General features: G+C 37.9%; 1 protein-coding gene across 9 annotated transcripts in view; it reads left to right on the forward strand.

Annotated features, from left to right (window-relative positions):
- STXBP4 (syntaxin binding protein 4) overlaps positions 1–22,659 on the forward strand; it is a 228,627-nt gene that overhangs the window by 38,915 nt on the left and 167,053 nt on the right. For all 9 annotated transcript variants that reach the window (XM_057317694.1, XM_044389317.3, XM_057317693.1 and 6 more), the window contains 2 exons: positions 2,408–2,504; positions 5,366–5,457. In XM_057317694.1, coding sequence (XP_057173677.1) covers positions 2,408–2,504; positions 5,366–5,457 — 189 coding nt within the window. The remainder of the gene's footprint in view (positions 1–2,407; positions 2,505–5,365; positions 5,458–22,659) is intronic.

The raw sequence follows: 22,659 nt of genomic DNA on the forward strand, positions 1-22,659 counted from the left end.
AAGTTGCTACAACCAGTTTGGAGAGTAATTTTATAATATCAAAAGGTGACTATATATACATATATAGAGATATATAGAGATATATAGAGAGATATATATATACACACACACAATATATATGATTCAGCACTTATTCTTCTAGGGATATACTGTAGAGAAATTTTCACACCTCCATACAAGGGAAATATGTATAATGTTTTGTAATAAAAAAAATAAGTTGGAGTAATGATAAAAGCCCTTTAATCAGAGAATGTATAATTTGTATTCATACAGTGGATACCATTTAAAATTAAATGAACTAGTTTCACAGACAAGAATATTGAGCAATTATGAAATCATAACACTGAGGTAAAAATAAAAATAATTTGTGAATAAATAATTAGTAAATTATAAATAATAATGTTTTTAGCATACTATCGATGTAAAATATTAAGTGCACGAGAGTACATAACATTAGGGCATACATGTAGTAAAGGCATCACATCATGGACAGGAAGCTTACACCAATCTTAGGATAGTGGTTCCTGCCAAGGAACAATAGAGAAAGCTTTCAACCAGTCTATAGTGTTTATTTCTTAAAAATATTTATAATTTCAAGCAAATACCAATGAGTATGTGAGTACATGGATGTTCTTTGTATTATTCTCTTTCTCTTGGTGTGTGTGTGTGTGAGTGTGTGTGTGTGTGTGTGTGTGTGTGTGTGTGTGTGAGTGTGAGTGAATGTGTGTTTGGAACATTTTTATAACTGAAGGGAAAGAACACCAAAAGTTAGGAACCATTATTTCACGTTATACGAGGCAAATCTTTATGACTGTGTAGACAGAGCAGGCAAAATGCTCTAGAATCACTCTTGAATCTCCATTTCTCTTGTCTCGCCTTCTCACTGCGCCCAGCCACCTATGCATTAACCAGTCTGTTTTTGCCACAGTATATCCCGTACACACTTCTGTTAAATTACATATTGCACTAATGACATTTATTTCCGTGCTGTTCTCACTCTAGAGACCATAACTCTTTGTGGGTAACTGTATCTTCTTTGTGTTCCCTTTGCATAGTTTAGTGCCTGAAATAGTAAGCACTAAATAATTATTTGGCGAATGAAATGATGAATGAGCAGATTCCAAAGGAGGGAGAAATTTATAAGGAACAATTACTGATATTAAACTTTACCTACTTTTTAGTTTTGATATGACTGACACAAAACGTCTTCTTGTCGGAATCTAGTAATAGGGCATCCAGTCTGTCTGTATGTGTTAGCTGAGATTAGGTTTTGCTATATATAACTGGAGAACCTAAAATAACAGGGGTTTCCATTAGAAATTAATTTCTTTCACACCACAAAGAAGCCTTAAAGTATGTAACGCAGGGCTGGCATGGGAGCTCCACAGTGTCAGGGACACATGCTCTATCTTTCTGCTCCGTCATCTTTATTGAAGTAGCTTATCAAGCAAGATGACTACTTGAATTCTAGTATTCTATCCTTTTGTCCTTCCTTCTTCCCTTCCCTCCTTCCTTCCATCTTATTTCTTTTTGAATTAAGCCAGAAGAGAGAAGGAAAAGGGACAAGAATAGCCTACACCTACTTTTGAAAGCCTTCCCAGAAGGACCCCACAATACTTCACCCCTGACATCCTTGGCCAGTATGTTGTCAGTCCCATGGCTTCAAGCCCCAAAGCGGTCTGGGAACACTTTTTAGCTGGATGGCAGTGTTTCTAGTGAAAATTTGTGGTTCTGTTAAGAACAAAAAGAATGAACGTTGGATTACAGTCAGCCGTCTCTGATTTTTAATCTGCCACGGGTACTAAAAGAAGGTAGAGAAAAGAAAAACAAGAAAGGAAGAGAGGTGGGTTCCAGAGAAAGCTTTCTATTTTACTATTTGTGTAAGCCTGCCTAGAAATAAGCTAGAATTAGAATATTTTGTATTTAACCCAATTCCTATCCACTTTAGTTTTGGTCTCAAGTATCTTAACAAAATATCTGCGTTTTGTAGTACTCCTTTTAGAAATTAATGTTTAATCTGATCTAATAGAATTTCCTTGTTATTTTTTTTTCTTCCATATCACATATTTTAAACTAAGAAATTGAGTTTTGGTTCTAGGGCTATGCTTATAAATTTGACATAAGCCAAAGTGCTAGTCTTGCAAAAAAGAAAAGAAACAAACCACACACACACACACACACACACACACACACACACACACAAACTGAGGTGGTGGTAGAATAAGGAAGCTAATATTTTATAGAAAATTAATCCATAAACAGTCCACAGACTTTCTCTGGGCATGTAATTCTGGTCCCTGTTCCTGATATTGATTCTTTTCACTGGGTTGTAAAATAAAGTTGTAATGAAAAGTTTTATTCTTCAGAGATTTGAAAAATTACTTCACGTGAGTCCTTTTCCTTCCAGGCTCTAGATTATCTTGGAATTCAGCCCACAAAGGAACAGCATCAAGCCCTGAGACAGCAAGTGCAAGTAGACCCAAAGGGGACAGTGTCTTTTGGAGGTAATATTAGGTTTATCGTGTTGTGTCATCACAGAAACTTGGTGGGAGAGTTATGGTGACCTATCTTCATCAGGAGCGCATCTTAAGAAGGAGAGAGGGCAAAATAAGACCACATCTATTTCACGTTCCTTAATCAGTACCCTAAAATGTCATCTAGAATTACTGGCCTGGCTGGGTCAGCAAAAAGGAGACTTTCCTAGAATCTTCCAGCGCTAAAATATCATCATTCTAGCCTACTTTTTTGTTTCTTATTGATTGCATAAACATTTCTTTAGTAATAACAAAAGAAACAATGTAAAATACAGAAGTTCTATTTCTACTACTGTGAAATTTCATACTTTTTTCCAGCTAATATGACAGAATAAATATTTTTATGATGCTGTATAATTATTCTTATTAAAGTTAGCATAATATTGACATACTTAGTTGATGTACTATAATATTAAGCCTTTCTGCTTTTGGGAATTTTGATGGTTTCTTGGTAGCTGGTGTATAAATAAGTCTGTATTTAACATCATAGTTTTTTTTTTCCTTCTTTTTCTAAGATAAATTCCTACAAGTGGTTTAGATTTTTGATAGGTATTGATAAGTTGTTTTCAAGAGATATTTTACATATGTATTTGTTCTGCCACTGGTAATGTCTGAATATAACAGTTTTTTATATCCTTGATAGCATTCAGTATTTAATTTTTTTCTTATACAATAGATGCAACATTGTATTATTTTTAAAGTATCTGTATTGCTAAAAAAAATTCACTTTTTAGTTTCAAAGTGATGGAAAAAATATACATTTGCTTTCCTCTTCTTTTGAAAGTCACCCCAAATAGTGAGGAGAACGAAAAACAGAATTGCATGTATTAACCAAAACCATGCTGTATAAGGACAGAGCGTGGATGAGGAAAGTAAAAGAATTAGTGAGTAAAGGCAAAAAAGCCCAGGTGTCTAAAGCGATGGGGGAACCATAATGGGAAACAAGCTGATTTATCCCTGAAAAGGGTTAGGAATTAAGAATATCAGGCACTTCTTGGGGCGCCTGGGTGGCACAGCGGTTAAGCATCTGCCTTCGGCTCAGGGCGTGATCCCGGCATTATGGGATTGAGCCCCACATCAGGCTCCTCTGCTATGAGCCTGCTTCTTCCTCTCCCACTCCCCCTGCTATGTTCCCTCTCTCGCTGGCTGTCTCTATCTCTGTTGAATAAATAAATAAAATCTAAAAAAAAAAAAAAAAAAAAAAAGAATATCAGGTACTTCTGAAGGCCGGATGGAGGCAGGGCATTTCAAATAGGGTTGTTAGAAATCGGTAGAAGTTTTTGTCTATGCTTTTACCTGCTCCCTCTCAAGCCGCCCAGGATCTAACAGTCCCTTATACTGCAAAGGAAAAGAAATATATTCTCTTGAGAAATTAAACCAGAGAACCTATAGTTGCCAGCAGTCAGGGAATTTGGAGAAGTGTGTGGTTAGTTGTCACAACACACACCCAGATTGCTCGGTGAATTTTGCAGTCATGTTTACACTCTGTAGGCAAGAGATTGTAAGATTCTCGCTGAAGAAGCTGCCCCAAAATGTCATTTGGCCTCCTGACTGCTCTGTAGTGAAACCGGCCAGATGACAAGGCAAGTTATATACACAAAATTTCCAATCAGTGTTTTGATGGTGATTCTTCTAAATATAAACTTATAGCCAAGGGTCACCAGACATTTGGAGAAATGCTCCAGAATAAATTATAAGAGCCCCAAACTGTCTGACAAGGAGAAAAACAGGAACCCTGAAAAAGGAGGAATAATTTTTGCAAGAGCAGGAGAGAACTTCAGACAAACCACAATGAACATCTTTGAAAAGGTAAACAAAGATAAGGCATCCAGGAAATAAAGAATAGGATATTGTAGAATAGGAACCATCAGAGCATACAAAAAAGGATCTTTGGAAATTAAAAATGTAATAGCTAAAATTTGAAAATTTGAAGATACATGGATGATGGGTCACACTCATGTTTGAAGAAGTTTACAGTTTGCTAGCCAGCATCAGGCAGTCTTTTTTTTTTTAAGATTTTTATTAATTTATTTATTTGAGAGAGAGAGAAGGAGAGCACAAGCAGGGGGAGGGGCAGAGGGAGAGGGAGCAGGCTCCCCTCTGAACAGGGAGCCCAATGCAGGGCTCAATCCCAGGACCCGGAGATCATGACCCAAGCCGAAGGCAGACCCCTAACCAACTGAGCCACCCAGGCGCCCAGGCATTAGGCAGTCTTAATTAACAGTTGTTAAGAGTATATGCCTTGGAGTCAGACCTTGAATGGAATTCTGCTCTGCTACTTACTTGCCATGTAGCCGTGGGAAGTTTGGCAGTGAACTTGTCTTAGCTGCAGTGTGTAGAATGGAGAGCATAGGAGGACCTACCTCAGAAAATTGTTGAGAGGACGAAATAGCGAAGCAGTGTGCCTAGCATAGGGGCTGTTATATAAACATTAGCTCCTGCTGTTATTATTATTATTAAACCTCTGGCTCCAGCTAGAAAAGCTGTAAGTCACAGTATTGTCCTATGTTTCAGAGAAAGTTCTTGCTCATAATAAAAGAGTTGCAGAAATAGATATGCCTGTGATATGTTTGTGCTTTATCGTTACCTTAACTGATTTATTAAGCTCGGCAAAGTTAACTGAGGTAAGTTAAAACCGATTTATCTCTCACTTTTTATTTGAGGTTGTATTTATCTGTCACTTCAGTTAATACCACTTTAAGGTAATCCACTGAAAAGTTAAGTTTGAAGCGTTGGTTATAACGCATAGCTTCAACTTCATTTAGAAGAAGGTAAGATGTATTTAGATGAGGTTAAATGCTGTGTGCCCACTGAAGTGTATTCCATTTCAGATTTTGTCCAGGTTGCCAGAAACTTGTTTTCCTTGCAGTTGGATGAAGTGAATGTCAGTGCGCATGAAATTTCCAGCATATTAGATTCACAGGTAGGGTGCGCCCTATAGAAATGTCTTGATTGTGCTTGGATCGTAAGTCTTGACTGTTCTATGTCATATATGTAGCCTTTTTTTTTCATTTGTCACTTTTTAAAAAATTATGCAAATAATATATGCTTCTTACTAAATACAGAAAACTCAGATTAATTTAAAATCGAAAGTAAAATTTCATCTTGCTGTCTTCTGTCCCTCCTCTCTCAGTATCTCCTCATGCTACTTCTCCCTAAATTTGTCACAGAAAAGTATTCATAAGTGTATACCCTCTGAAATTTTACAGTCTGAACCATCTTCCTGTGTCAGTGTCCAGATCAACATGAAGGACGGGGCCCCTGCGTGGCCTCAGTCGGTTAAGCATTCGACTCTTGGTTTTGGCTCAGGTGATGATCGTAGGGTCATGAGGTTGAGCCCTGCGTCGGGCTGTGCACACAGTGGGGGAGTCAGCTTGAGATCCTTTCCCCCCCTCTCTCGCTCCTGCTCTCCTCCTGCCCTCTGCTCACTCGCTTGCTCTCAAAAATAAATAAATAAATGAAAACTTAAAAAAAAAAAGAAACAGAACGTGAAGGAAATACAGTACAAAGGCCCTGATGCTCTCCTGCCCCCATGTTCCTCTTCTGTTACTCCTGTTCCTTCCCCTGCACCCTCAATCAGGTTACTATTCCTTTGCCTCCTTTTTTGCCTTTTTTGTGCTTTATGTAAAATGTAATTGTGAAGCCTATTAACTTCACAAGTCATTTGTTCTACAGAACTTTGACACTTAGGGGCTCTTGGGTGGCTCAGTCAGTTAAGCTGCCGACTCTTGCTTTTGGCTCAGGTCATGATCTCAGGGTCCTGGGCTCAAGCCCCATGTTGGGCTCCACGCTCAGTGGGGAGTCTGCTTGAGGATTCTCTCTCTCCCTCTGCCTTGCCCCTCCCCCTGCCCATTCTCCGCCCCCCTCTCTCTCTAAATAAATAAATAAATAAATAAATAAATAAATCTTTTAAAAAAAAGAACTTTGACATTTATGACATTTATATTGTCAGATTTTTCAGTCCTTTTCATTACAGAGTTTCTGTGTTATTGTATCACTCAGGAAGGTCTTCCCAATTTATGTATTCAGTTCACTCAAAATCTTTTCTTGTCTATGCATGAGTTAGGGCTCCAAATGGATAACCACTTGCCCTTATTCCACCATCTTTTACTTATAATCATCCTTCTTCACTTTTGCTGCTAATTTGTTGTTGTTTTTTTTTAAGATTTTGTTTATTTGAGAAAGAGAGGGAGAGAGAATGAGGAGGGGGGAAGGGCAGAGGGAGAGAGAGAGAGAGACAGGAGCAGACTCTCCTCTGAATAGGGAGCCTAGTGCAGGGCTCAATCCCAGGACCCTAAGATCATGACACTTAACCAACTGAGCCACCCAGGCGCCCCTTGCCGCTAATTTGATATACGAACTTTATCCTATACTAAATCTCTATCTAGACACACAGATCTGTTTCTAGACCCACCACTCTGTTCCAATGATCAGTTTCTGCCAGTACAATTACTATTTTAATTATTCTAGCCGCGTAGCTCATTGTTATGTGGTAGGCTTAATGTTTTCTTTTTAACTTCTTGGTTTTGATCTTCTAGATGATCTTTAGAATCATTTTTGCCATGGTAATAAAAATTCAGTTGGGACTTTTTAAAATTGGAATTGCGTTGAATTCAAAGAGTGGTTTGGGAGAGATGAACGTGGTTTATTTCTCCAGTCATTTAGGTGTTTGTTGATATTTTGGAAAGAGAAAATTGTATCTTGCTTCATACATGTCTTAAATATTTCTTGTTACGTCTGAAAAGGTATGCTGTAGTTTTTGTTGCTATTAGAAATGGGATTTTTTTTAACTATTATATTTTCTAATGGATGATTAGTAAAGATACTAATTTTTTTAAAGATTTTATTTTCAAGTCATCTCTCCACCCAGTGTAGGACTGGAACTTAGAACCCTGAGATCAAGAGTTGCGTGCTCCACCAACTAAATCAGCCAGGTGCCCCAAGATACTAATTTTTGCATGATTATTTTGTGCGGTGCCACTCTATTGAACTCCCTTATTCTACCTATTTTTCCCTTGTCTTGGGTTTTCTAGATAGGCATTTTAAATTAGTTACATTTCTGTTTCTCCCACAAAATTTTACTTTTTTCTGAATTACCATTGGAACAGGAGCTGCAAAAGTGACTAAAAAATAAATTTTCATGATATTTGAGCCATTTTACATTTTTAATTTTTTAAAAGAAGCTAGCATTATCTTTATAATATTTTATATCTACTTATTTACAAATTATTTTTAAAAATTTAAATGTGTAAATAAAATTTATGCTGTTTCTATTTTTCTGCAACAGCTTACATAATAGAAACTTTATCGGTTCCTTTAAGGTTTGAAAACGTTTCATATGCCAGATGGTCTAGGTCTGGGTCTTTTTGGAAGGAGATCTTTCCTATTTTTTTTAATGTCTTCTAAGGTTATTTTATTCAAGTTTTTGTCCTTTTCTTGAATAATTCTGTGAATGGATATCTTACTAGAGAAATTTTCCTTTCATCAAGATACTAAAATTTGTTAAAGAAAATAACACAGAATTTTTTTAGGTTTTTAATATATTTTAGTGATACATTAGTGATACAACTTTTTATCTCATAGATGGTGCTACACAGTTTTTTAAAAAAAATCACACCACAAGTTTCTATAGATCGTATTTTAATTTTCGTTCAGGATGTAATATTTCCATTGTCATTGCTTCTTTGACCCTTATTTTGAACTGTTTTAGACATTTTCTAGTTATATAGTTTCCCTCTGGTTGCTGATTTCTAGTGTCCTTCACTGAAGTCAGAAACACATTCTCCATGGTATTAATCCTTTGACCATATATCCAGCATATAGTCAATTTTATGAAATATTCCCATTTTTTGAAAAGCATGTCTGTTCTGCACTGGAGTGAGTGTAAGTACTCCCTGTATATCAATTAGGTCAAGGTTGTTAATCATGTGTTTGAAATTTTCTATTTCCTTTTTTTTTCTATTTCCTTACTCATTTCTTGTTTTCTTTTATTGAGCAAGAGGCATTTCATTTTAAAATTTCCCTTAGTTCTGCTCATTTTTGCTTTCCATATCATAGGCAGTATTATTAGGTGTATATGATTTTAGAATTGTTATATCCTGACAAGATGTTGAATCTCTTCATCTCTAGAATGTTTCCTGCCTTAAAATCAACTCAATCTAATCATAAAGTGATACCACTGTTCTTTTGGTTGGTGTTTTGATTTGGTTTCCAATGACTATAAATATTTCTCTTTTTAAAAGAAAAATGTTGTATAACCCTTTAACTGTATCTAATGGAATCTAAATACTATAGTTTTCGATACTCATAATCATTTTTTAAAAGAAAATTCATTCATGAATTCTTTTTTTTTTTATCTAAATTCTTCATTTTATTTTTTTTTTTATTATTTTTTTTTTATTTTTTATTTATTTATTTTTTTTAATGATTTTTTATTATATTATGTTAGTCACCATACAGTACATCCCCGGTTTCCGATGTAAGGCTCGATGATTCATTAGTTGTGTATAACACCCAGTGCACAATGCAATACGTGCCCTCCTTACTACCCATCACCGGTCTATCCCATTCCCCCACCCCCCTCCCCTCTGAAGTCCTCAGTTTGTTTCTCATAGTCCATAGTCTCTCATGTTTCACTCCCCCTTCTGATTACCCCCCCCTTTCTTTATCCCTTTCTTCCCCTACTGATCATCCTAGTTCTTATGTTCCATAGATGAGAGAAATCATATGATAGTTGTCTTTCTCTGCTTGACTTATTTCACTTAGCATTATCTCCTCCAGTGCTGTCCATGTTGTAGCAAATGTTGAGAACTCGTTCTTTCTGATAGCTGAGTAATATTCCATTGTATATATGGACCACAACTTCTTAATCCAGTCATCTGTTGAAGGGCATCTCGGCTCCTTCCACGATTTAGCTATTGTGGACATTGCTGCTATGAACATTGGGGTGCATATGGCCCTTCTCTTCACTACGTCTGTATCTTTGGGGTAAATACCCAGTAGTGCAATGGCTGGATCATAGGGTAGCTCAATTTTTAACTTTTTAAGGGACCTCCACACTGTTTTCCAGAGTGGCTGTACCAACTTGCATTCCCACCAACAATGTAGGAGGGATCCCCTTTCTCCACATCCTCTCCAACAATTGTTGTTTCTTGCCTTGTCTATTTTTGCCATTCTAACTGGCGTAAGGTGGTATCTCAGTGTGGTTTTGATTTGAATTTCCTTGATGGCTAATGATTTTGAACATTTTTTCATGTGTCTGTTAGCCATTTGTATGTCTTCATTGGAAAAGTGTCTGTTCATATCTTCTGCCCATTTTTTGATTTGTTTATTTGTTTCTCGTGTATTGAGTTTGAGAAGTTCTTTGTAGATCTTGGATACCAGTCCTTTATCTGTAGTGTCATTTGCAAATATATTCTCCCATTCCGTGGGCTGCCTCTTAGTTTTTCTGACTGTTTCCTTGGCTGTGCAGAAACTTTTAATCTTGATGAAGTCCCATAAATTCATTTTATCTTTTGTTTCTCTTGCCTTTGGGGATGTGTCATGAAAAAGGTTGCTTTGGCCGATGTCGTAGAGGTTGTTGCCTATGTTCTCCTCTAGAATTTTGATAGATTCCTGTCTCACATTGAGGTCTTTCATCCATTTGGAGTTTATTTTTGTGTATGGTGTGAGATAGTGGTCAAGTTTCATTCTTTTGCATGTAGCTGTCCAATTTTCCCAGCACCATTTATTGAAGAGATTGTCTTTTTCCCACCGGATGTTTTTTCCTGCTTTATCAAAGATTAGTTGCCCAAAGAGCCGAGGGTCCATTTCTGGGCTCTCTATTCTGTTCCATTGGTCTATGTGTCTGTTTTTGTGCCAGTACCATGCTGTCTTTGTGATCACAGCTTTGTAGTACAGCTCGAAATCCGGCATTGTGATGCCCCCAGCTTTGTTTTTCCTTTTCAACAGTTCCTTGGAGATTCGGGGCCTTTTCTGTTTCCATACAAATTTAAGGACTGTTTGTTCCAGTTCTTTGAAAAATGTCCTTGGTATTTTGATCGGGATAGCATTGAAAGTGTAGATTGCTCTGGGTAGCATGGACATTTTAACTATGTTAATTCTTCCGATCCATGAGCATGGAATATCTTTCCATCTTTTTATGTCTTCCTCAATGTCTTTCAAGAGTGATTTATAGTTTCTAGAATATAGGTCCTTTACGTCTCTGGTTAAGTTAATTCCAAGGTAACGTATGGTTTTTGGTGCTATTGTAAATGGGATGGATTCCCTAATTTCTCTTTCTTCGGTCTCGTTATTCGTGTATAGAAATGCAACTGATTTCTGAGCATTTATTTTGTATCCTGCCACGTTACTGAATTGCTCTATAACTTCTAATAATTTAGGAGTGGCTTCTTTTGGGTTTTCCATATAGAGTATCATGTCATCTGCAAAGAGAGACATTTTGACTTCTTCTTTGCCAATTTGAATACCTTTGATCCCTTTTTGTCGTCTGATTGCTGTTGCAAGGACTTCTAGTACTATGTTGAATAATAGTGGCGAGAGTGGGCATCCTTGTCGTGTTCCTGATCTTAAGGGAAAGGCTTCCAGCTTTTCTCCATTGAGAATAATATTTGCAGTAGGCTTTTCATAGATGGCTTTTATGAGATTGAGAAATGTACCTTCTATTCCTACACTCTGAAGGGTTTTAATCAGGAAAGGATGCTGTATTTTGTCAAATGCTTTTTCGGCATCGATTGAGAGGATCATATGGTTCTTGAGTCTTTTCTTGTTGATATGATGTATCACGCTGATTGATTTGCGAATATTGAACCACGCTTGCATCCCAGGTATGAATCCCACTTGATCGTGATGGATAATCCTTTTAATGAACTGTTGGATTCTATTAGCAAGTATCTTGTTGAGGATTTTGGCGTCCATATTCATTAGGGAAATCGGTCTGTAATTCTCCTTTTTGAGGGGGTCTTTGCCTGGTTTGGGGATCAAGGTAATATTGGCCTCATAGAATGAGTTTGGTAGCTTTCCTTCTGTTTCTATTTTTTGAAATAGCTTTAGGAGAATAGGTATTATTTCTTCTTTGAATGTTTGGTAGAATTCCCCAGGAAAACCGTCCGGGCCTGGAGTTTTGTTATTTGGAAGGTTGTTTATCACTGACTCAATTTCTTCATAATTAATTGGCCTGTTTAAGGAATCAATTTCTTCCGGTTTCAATCTTGGTAGTTTATAGGTTTCCAGGAAGGATTCCATCTCTTCCAGATTGCTTAGTTTATTGGCATATAGCTGTTGATAAAAATTTCTAATAATCCTTCCAATTTCAATGGTGCTCGTCGTGACCTCTCCTTTTTCATTCATAATTTTAATAATCTGGGTCCTTTCTCTTTTCTTTTGGATAAGTCTTGCCAGTGGTCTGTCAATTTTATTGATTCTCTCAAAGAACCAGCTTCTAGTCCTGTTGATCTGCTCTACTGTACTTCTGGTTTCTGCTTGATTGATTTCAGCTCTAATTTTGGTCAACTGCTTCCTCGTGCGTGGATTAGGCCTGTCCCTCTGTTGCTGTTCCAGCTTCTTGAGGTGAGAATATAAAAACTGCATTTTAGATTTTTCTATTCTTTTGAGTGAGGCTTGGATGGCTATGTATTTCCCCCTTAGGACTGCCTTTGCAGTATCCCTTAGGTTTTGGACTGTTGTATTTTCATTCTCATTGGTCTCCATAAATTGTTTAATTTGATTTTTGATTTCCTGGTTTATCGAGTCATTCCTGAGCATTATGGCTCTTAGTCTCCAAGTGTTTGAGTTTCTTCCAAATTTTTCCTTGTGGTTGAGTTCCAATTTCAGAGCGTTGTGGTCTGAGAATATGCAGGGGATAATTTCAATCTTTTGGTATCGGTTGAGACCTGTTTTGTGTCCCAGAACATGGTCTATTCTTGAGAATGTTCCATGGGCATTAGAATAGAATGAGTATTCTTTGGTTCTGGGGTGTAGTGTTCTATATATATCTATGAGGTCCAACTCGTCGAGTATGGCATTCAAAGCCTTTGATTCTTTGCTTAGTTTTTGCCAGGGTGTTCTGTCTATTTCTGATAGTGGAGTGTTGAGGTCCCCTACTATTAATGTATTTTCATTTATATGTCTCTTTATTCTGGATAAGAGTTGGCTTGTGTATCTTGCTGCTCCCCTGTTGGGGGCATATATATTTATAATTGTCATATCCGCTTGTTGAATACTTCCCTTAAGAATAATATAGTGCCCTTCTGCATCTCTAACTATAGTCTGTAGTTTAAAATCCAATTTATCTGATATGAGAATTGCTACCCCAGCTTTCTTTTGAGGTCCATTTGCGTGAAAGATGGTACTCCATCCCCTTACTCTCAGTCTGAATGCATCTTTGGGTTTGAAATGAGTCTCTTGTAGACAGCAAATGGATGGGTCATTTCTTTTTATCCAATCTGCAACCCTGTGGCGTTTTATGGGATGGTTCAAACCATTTACATTAAGACTGATTACTGAGAGATATGATTTTAATGTTGCCATGTTGCCAGTAAAGTCTTTTTTTGTATTGGCTGTGACTTTCTGTTCTGTATCACTCTTGGGGCCTTTTTACTTTTATAGAACCCCCCGTAATATCTCCTGTAGGGCTGGTTTCGTAGTTACAAAATTGGTTAGTGACTGGCGATTCTGAAATGTCTTTATTTCTCCATCAATTCTGAATGACAGCCTTGCTGGATAAAGGATCCTTGGCTGCATGTTTTTCTCTGAAAGAGCTTTAAATATGCTCCCCCAACCCTTTCTCTCATTCCAGGTCTGTGTAGAGAGGTCTGACGTAATTCTGATGCTTTTGCCTTGGTACGTGAGAAATTTCTTTGCCCTGGCCGCTTTCAATACTGTATCCTTGCATCTAATATTTGCAAATTGCACTATGACGTGACGTGGCGTAGGTTTGTCGTGGTTGAGCTTGGAAGGGGTCCTCTCTGCCTCTTGGACACGAATGTTTGTTTCCCTTGCTAGATTAGGGAAGTTTTCAGCTATAATTTGTTCAAATATCTCTTCTAGACCTCTGTTTTTCTCCACCCCCTCGGGGATGCCGATGATTCTAACATTGGATCGTTTCATTGAGTCAGTAATCTCCCGTAACCTACATTCGTGGGCGTGGATTTTTTTAAGACCATCTTCTATTTTCATTTTTTCCTCTATTAACCCATCCTCCAATTCACTAACCCTTTCCTCTGCTTCTGCGACCCTGGCTGTCAGAGCTTCTAGTTTTGCCTGCATTTGGCTCATAGAATTTTTAATTTCTGTCAGATTCGCTCTCATTTCTGTCCTTAGGGATTCTATATTCTCAGTAACCTTTTCGTTTATACTTTTTTCAATTCTACTCATCATTTTGACCATCGTTACTCTGAATTCCATTTCTGATAATTTGGTTACATCCATATCCATTATTTCTGTGGCAGAGGCCACAGTCTCACTGTCTTTTCTTTGCTGGGGGGGGCTTCTCCTTCTTGTCATTCTGATGAAGAGAGGTTGCGGGGTTTCCAGAGCCCAAATTATTGACTGGGTCCCAGGCCGTGCCCCTTGTTTTATAGGGATCTTAGGGATGTGGGCTTCTTCTTTAAAGATTTTATTTATTTATTTATTTATGTGGCAGCCAACCAGCGAGAGAGGGAACAGAAGCAGGGGAGTGGGAGAGGAAGAAGCAGGCTCCCAGCGGAGGAGCCCGATGAGGGACTCCTTTCCGGAACGCCGGGATCACGCCCTAAGCCGAAGGCAGGCGCTCAATGACTGCACCACCCAGGCGCCTCGGGTTGTGGGCTTCTTGATTTTTCAGCCTGCCTTCTGGGGGAGGGGCCTGCCCGCCGATACTCAGGCAGCCCGGTTTGGGTAGAGTCTCCGCATCCCCTGCGAGGGGGGATGGGGATGGGCACTCTCTGAGCCGGTATTTCCAGGCTTTTGTTCTCTGGCGGCTTTCCCTGGCGGTTTGCTGTGCCTCTTCTGAGAGTCAGAGCAGCAGCGGCCAAATTTCAGCCTCTGTCACAGAACAGAGGGATTGCGGCCCGTTCTCTACTAATGTTCTGGCCACTTTAACTCTGTTTCTGTTGGTGCTGCTCAACCCTGCAGCGTCCCGGGATGTGCGCCCCACACCCGGCGTCCCAGCCCTCACTTCCAGGGCCGGCGCGTCTCTGTCCTTTGTGTTTCTAATGCCGCCAGCCGCCAGCCGCCCCGCGCGCGCTCCCGGATCTCCCGGTCTCAGTCTGGATCCAGTGAGCGCACCGGGATTCCGGGGTTCCGCGAGATGCCTGGTGGCGCGCGCACCCGGCTCACGGTCTCAGTCTGCTGTTTTGCGGGTGCCGACCACGAGCCCGCCCGCTCTCCCGTGCAAGTGGCTACCGCTTCCCGGCGCCCGAACACGGCGGCTCCCTCCCCCTTCCGTTTATCTTCCGATATCTGTGCACAGTTTCATGGCTCCCCGCTTCCTACCTCAATACTCAGCGCTGGAGATATTCATTTGTAGAGATCCAGATGCGTCTTCCTGCGTCTCAGGCTGGTTCCGTGGTTGTTTAGGCTGGTTCCGTGGTTGTTTAGGCTGGTCTGGTACCTATCCAGCTCGACTCGGAGGACCGGCTGAAAACCTCATTCATGAATTCTTATTCTCAGAAATTTATCATCTTTTCTTTTTCTCTTCTTTTATTTTTATTCCATATTACCCTAGAATGTTACCTTGATATATTATAATTTTAAGAATACAGTATACTTAAAAATTGGTCATTGAAAAAAAATCAATCATTGATCACCCTATTATTCTGTTGCAAAAAATTTAGGTGATTAAAATGTGTTTGTTTTAATTCACTGAATTCATAAGCTCTGACATTAAAATTTTCTTCTGAACTGAGTAGTAATTTTACTTATTGGTACACAATCAAAAAATATAAATATATAAATTTTGATCAATTATTTTTATAAAGGTAATTTTTAAAATATAAATTCATATTTCAATGGATGAATTATTTACAATCCAGCTCTGTCATTTATAAGATTTTCATACTTGCACAGGCATTTTTAAATTCTTCTGTACTGGTTTACTTTGCTTCGTAAGTATTGATATCTAATAACACATTCTTGCACTTTGTTCTTCTTTTTAAATATTGCTTTGGCTAATCTTTTTTCTTGTCCAAATAAGTTCTAGCAAAAATCTTACTGTACTGAATTTCTAGGTTATTTTGGGAAGAAACAACATCTTTATAAATTTAAGTCTTCCTATCTGTAAACATGTTTTGACTTCCTAATTTTATCTTCTTCAGTAGCAAATAATACATTTGATACATTTGTCCCAGTGCAAGCTTTATTAATCTTTTGTTAGATTTATTTCTAGTTACCTTTCACCTTTTTGCCTTTATAATAAGTGGTGTCTTTTTTTGTTTTTAAGACTTCATTTGTTAGAGCAGTTTTAGGTTCACAGCAAAACTGAGGGGAAGGTACAGAGATTTTCCAAGTGCCCTCTGCCCCAACACATGCATAACCTCCCTCATTATCAACATCCTGCACCAGAGTGTGGTACATTGTTACAGTTGATGAGCTTACATTGACGCATCATTATCACCTGGAGTTCATAGTTTACATTATGGTTCACCCTGGGTGCTGTACATTCTATGTGAGTTTGGACAAATGTATAATGACATGTGTCCATCATTATGATATCATGTATAGTATTTTTACCGCTCTGATTTTTAGCTCTGTGCTCTGTATGTTCATCTCTCCACACCTGCACCCCTCAACCCTGGCAATCGCTGGTCCTCTTATTGTCTTTATAGTTTTGCCCTTTCTGTAATGTCATGTAGCTGGAATCATACAGTATGTAGCCTTTTCAGATTGGCTTCTTTCACTTAGTAATCTGCATTTAAGGTTCCTCCATATCTTTCCATGTGTTTTTAGTGCTGATTAATATTCCATCATCTGATTGTACCACAGTTTATCCATTTACCTATTGAAGGATATTTGGTTACTTCCGAGTTTTGGCAATTGTGAATTGCCATCCATTTGCAGGTTTTTTTGTGTGAACATAAGTTTTCAGCTCCTTTGGTAAATACTAAGGAGTACAATTGCTGGTTTATATGGTAAGAAGATGTTCAGTTTTATAAGAAACCATCAAACTATCTCCCAAAATGACTATATCATTTTGCAGTCATAAAAGCAATAAATGAGAGTTCCTATCATTGAGAATGAGGGTTCCCATGATCTAGTTATTTGGAAACTTTCGGGAAATCACCCAGTCTCCTAGAATTGAGGCACTGATTTATCAGAACTGATTTAGTAGCATTTAAGGTAGGAGAACTGAACCTGTAAGAGCACTGTTTTCTGCTGTTTCAGGTGTTATGTATTTTCATACCTGATGTTGACAGCAGAGTGTTGTTTTCTTACTGCCAAACAGTTCTCAAAGCTACTGTCCCCACTTTGGGTAAGGAAAGGCAACGGTGGTTGTGTGGCTCTCAACATAAGAGAAACGGGGAATTCAGAGTACTTTGGGTGAGCATGCAAAGCTTGCTTAGCAGCTGCAAAAAATACTGGTGCTCCAAATTAGTAATTTACTTCCTTTCTAGCCAATATGATTGTAGGGCAGATAAGCGTGTATTCAGTCTGTGATACTTTGATGACAAAAGCCAAATACCGATGGTAATTATGCAAGGTCTTCTGCATGCCAATAATTTCCTGTTTGTGGCTTCATATCAAAATGTTGTGCAGTTGTCATTATATCAGTTTATAAGGCTTCCTTTGTTGTATTCTGCTTGTCAACATGTAGAAGATACCCCATAAAATGTTGCCCTTTTTTTTCACTTGAATCCCTAATAAGAAAACCAAAACAGTACATACATTTTCTATATCCTTGCATTCTTATTTAATACTCAATTCTATTTCATTAAATTTTTGGACTTAAAATTCACGAATGGGTCATGTACCACAATTTGAAAAATACTGTAAAAATCACTGCTTATCAAGTAGCTCATCAGAAACAAATGAAAAATACCTTATTATTTTGTAGTAGTATTCCTAAACTTTCTGTTGTTGTTGAAAAGAACACCATAGTGCTTCATCTGAAGTATCAATCGATCTGTGGTTGAGGAGGCTGACAGTCTGTGAGAGTGGGGAATTTCCACTATGGTTACCCCCTCAACCATCTTGTCACAAACAACAGAGTCAAATCTCATAATCCATCTGTTAGGGATGATTGTTTTTTACTTGTGTTTCCTTTTTCTGGCTTGTCTTTTCCTTAATTTATTTTTTAAAAATATTTTTGCTGAAGCATAATGGACACCCTGTAAAGTATAAAAATCTCAAGTTGTACAACGTGATGAATATCTATTAGTATCTCGTGTATAATCACCACTCAAAGGCTCCATTGTACCAACTTTGTCCCAGTTGGCCACCACTCCCTCCTTTACATTGGAACCACTATTCTGACGTATTAGCGATTACTTTTGCCTGTTCTTGAACGTCCTAATAAATAGAATCACACGGGGCGCCTGGGTGGCGCAGTCGTTAAGCGTCTGCCTTTGGCTCAGGGCGTGATCCCGGCGTTCTGGGATCGAGTCCCACATCAGGCTCCTCTCCTGGGAGCCTGCTTCTTCCTCTCCCACTCCCCCTGCTTGTGTTCCCTCTCTCGCTGGCTGTCTCTCTCTCTGTCAAAAAATAAATAAATAAATAAAATAAAAAAGAATCACACAATATATACTCTTTTGTGATGAGCCTCTTTTTGCCCATCATTTCATCTGACTCATAAGATTTCTTGAGATGCCATGTTTCAAGAAGGTAGAATTGCTGAGTCAGTCTAAGTCAGTCCTACTTTTGTTTAAGTTGACAAAAAAAAAAAAACAACTTATGATTTTGGAATACTATGGCATTTAGATCTAAAAAATGTAATTATTATACTGTGATTCTAATCATCATTGCTATATTAAAAAATTCATACCATGCTACACCTGCGTTTAGCACAAGGTTACATATAGAAAAGCAAGGTTGGAGCCTAGATTTAGCAGAATTCTAAACTTAGCAACAGCAGACTAGAGTCTATCATAATAATATGGTGGGTTTACCATCCTAATTAAATGTCATACAGGGATTATCTTAAAATCACAGAGAGAACACTGTAAATTCCCTAAAGTAGATTTTTTCACAGTTTGGTTTCTTGCTAAATCAATTTGGGGGAGCACAACCCCCGTTTTAGCAAGTGAGAGAATAGAATGGAAAATATCATAATGAATTGTATTTGAGTGAGTAAGGTTTCACTTATACTGGGGTCATGATACAAAAGGTATTGCTCTCTACGTGTAGCAGTATGTACTCCTCTGTAAAACATTAGATATGTACACTGAACAACGACAGTGTACGTGGTATTGTGTTAGCTATTCCAGCACATTCCTAAAATAAACAAAAGTCAAGCCTGTCCCTCAAGGAATTTAAGGTATCATATAAAGAAAGGCATGTACTCAAATAATTATAAACTGTAGCATTGAGTGATAAGGCTGTAGTTACTGACAGAGCTCAGAATATTGAGAGAAGATTCATAACAGACTTGGCCTTTGAGTGAGTTTTAAATGATATAGGGATTTTATCTGCTTAAGAGGTGAGCAGAAAGTGATGAGAGCATTAGCATGAATATAAAAATATATATAATGTGATGGTAAGCCGAGGGTCATCTGGTTTTTTTAAAAGGTAAGTAGGTACATGCAGATCAGTGAAGGAAGATGGCCTAAAAGGGTAAATATTACACTTAGAAGTTTGTACTTTACTAGTAGTCGGTGAGGAGCCATTAGGGAGAATTGTCACATGATCAAAATAATAGTTTAGAAATGGTAATCTTATAACAGTGTTGGTCATCTTGGAAGGGAATGAAACTGGTGGTAGGAAGTCTAGATAGTGGACAAAGGAAAGAGTCCAAATATAGCATATTAAGAACTAAACTATGTTGAAGGTGAGGGTAATGGGAAGGAATGGAGAGACAGATATATGATATTTACCAACAACAAGAAGTATATCACCCTTAAGACTTGCATTTGGGTGTAAGAACCTAGGGAGAATGAGTTAAAGATAACTGTAGAGTTTTGATTAGAATGATTAATAGTAAAGATAACTGTAGAGTTTTGATTAGAATGATTAATAGTAAAGATAACTGTAGAGTTTTGATTAGAATGATAATGGTGCTGTCAATAAAAATAGGGAAATAAGAAAAGTGGAGGAGACGATAGGTTGGATTTTAGAGAGTAAGTTCAATACGCTGACAGGTGTAAGTAACCAAAAGGTCATTGGAAATAAGGAACTGGACACAAAGGGAGATTTGGAAATGATTCAGAGGGTGATAGTTGAAGCGTGGCATTGGACGTGATCACTCACGGAGAGCTTGTAGAGAAAAAGGGAGAAAGGGACAAACTTTGGGGAACCCCCCTCCCATTTAAGGAATGGAAATAAAATTAAGTCATGAGAAACAGCCTAAATAATTCTGAAGGGTAGGTGCGATAGTGGGATATCAAAAACCTAGGGAAGAAAAAGTTTCAAGGACAGATGGCTTAAGCAATGTTACATGAAACAAAGAAGAAAGTTGATGGAGGGGTGCATTTATTTTGCCAAATACTAGGTTAACTAGTGACATTGAGCATAATTATTTTCAAAATGTGGGGATGGGAGGAAAGATATATAAAGCAAATTATAAGAAGTAGAGGAGTGAGCAAGAGAAAGGAAGGAGAAAATAAGGGAATATACAGAAACTTTAAGGAAAGGAGGTAATTGAATGAGTTTCTAATGGAAGGTTTTTATCAAAAAAAAAAAAAAAAAAGACCTGAAACAGACATTATTGTTCTGTTGAAGATGAATTGAGTTTCAGAATGAGACCAGTGGAATAGTAGCTATCCAGAATAGAGTGGAAATGATTTACAGTGTTATTTACCGGGTGTTTCAGAGGTCAGAGGACCGGAGGGTCACAAATGATACCAGGAGAACCAGACAGGAAAGGAATGGAGGAAGGTAAGGGTAAAGTCCAAGAATTGGAAACAGGTTAGAAAACAGTTATCTGTCTGGAATCATTTGAAGTTAAGTAGCAACAATTCATTTCATCTGTTGCTCGCTTAGTTGAAGCATATTGGGACTCTTAACACATTACTGAGCACCGAGAGGGTTTTCACAGAATTCACAGGTACCATCTATGGCCAGTTCTGTGGCTGTTGAGTTTTCACTGCTTAGCCTGAAATAGCAGTAGGATTATAACACATGTTGTTTTGTTTTGTTTTGAAGTCATAGTTTGTTCTATGGTTGGTCAAGCCTAGTGTTTTGCCTCCTGAAATGGTACTGTGAGCCCCTTTCTCCATGATTTGCCCCTGTGTTTTAAGCTCAAAGTTTATAATCACATCCCTAAAACCCCAGTCTATAGTTTCACTTTATATATATATTATATATATATAATTAGCTCTGTTGTCTAGATTCTTATCTAGACTTTTGAATTCTGTTTATTTCACATGTAGGTAGCATGCAAGGTAACAATAGACTTAGCTGAATGTTGAGTAGCAATCTTTCCCAGAACACTGTGTTTTGCAGACATTAGTCCAGATGCCACAGAATAAATAAAGGTGTGGTGGTCAGGGGTATCATCAAATAACCTGAGGAAATGCAACAAGTTATTTATTTCCTTTAGGGATATTTAAAATGCTCATTAGCATATTAAGGATGTTGGAAGCCCTGCAGGAAAGAAAGTTCATTTTTTTCTAAATCTTACATTTTTCAAATTGACCTGACCACAGGGACTTCTACCACCATCACCACCACTCAGTTTGGCTTTTGTGCAAAACCTAGTTAATATCCTTTAGAACGTACTTTGGGAAATACTGTTACATTTGAAAATGTATTAAAAACTAATCCTAAACAGTATAAGAATGAATTCTATGAGTATGTGTTGAGTACTCACGAAAGAGTAGAGTAACAGGGACAGACGAAGATGTTGTGATGATGTAAATTGTGAAACAAATGGCATAGATACCTAAAGGTAACTGTCAGGACCAAAGGAACCAGTAATGTGCAGGAAAAATATTTCTCCCCCAAAACTGAGGAATGACCTCCTACTTCAGTTGTGCTAAGATTTAGAAATCAAACCTGAATTTGTCATTTCTATTCCATCATGATTTCTGTTGGACGGTTAGTAAAAATCACAGACTAACGTCAGACCTCTGTGGGAATCTCAGGGTGGCCGTTTATTAGCTGTGAAACCTTAGGTAAGCTGCTAACCTTCTGAGCCTGTTTCCTCATCTGTTAAACGGAGACAAGGTTATAGGAAGAATGTAATATTGAATGTATATAGCCCTTAGCAATGTATCTGCGCATAGTAAGTTTGTAATAAATAGTATTACCATTAATTATTTTTTTAACATTTTATTTGTTTATTAGAGTGAGAGTGTGTATAAGTGGGGGTGGGGGGATTGGGAAGGGCAGAGAGAGAGGGAGAAGCAGGCTCCCTGCTGAGCAGGGAGCCTGACAACGTGATCTGGGATCAGGATCTGAACCGAAGGCAGAAGCTTAACCGCCAGGCACCCCGTCATTAATTATTTTTATTATCTTTTGTTACTCTGCATTCACCTCTCCTATCTGAAGGGCTCTGCCTTAAGCCCATACTTACAAAGCAATCATTTTCTCCACATAGTCCTTTAAATTATATTTTCTATACTTTTTTTTTTAGTTCTGTTATAATTTAAACATACAAGATGGCTGTAATTAGACTTGGATTTTTACCTCTGATTATATTGTTATTGTTTTTTTACCGTGTAATTAACTGTCAGAGAGATCATGGCAGCAGTCAGAAAAGAGGAATTGCCATCTCTGCTATTTTGCGATGGTTGCTATTCACTTGTGCATGAATTATTAATATTACCTTCAGTCCACAGTTTCTGTGCGGGAATCTTTTTAAGCTGCTTGGTTGTTAACATTGTATTTCATTTAGTTAAAACAAGGCATGCAATCAATCAGTGATTGGGTTCATATAAATTCTCTTGGTTGATAATGTACAGCGTTTTGTTAGCCTCAGATACCATGTACTTAGGGTGGGTATCTTTGGGGAGTAGTTTATGTTAATAACTCAGAAAGTCTTTTTGACATTATAAAC

The sequence above is a fragment of the Ursus arctos genome, unplaced genomic scaffold, assembly GCF_023065955.2.
Source record: "Ursus arctos isolate Adak ecotype North America unplaced genomic scaffold, UrsArc2.0 scaffold_24, whole genome shotgun sequence".
NCBI lineage: Eukaryota > Metazoa > Chordata > Mammalia > Carnivora > Ursidae > Ursus > Ursus arctos.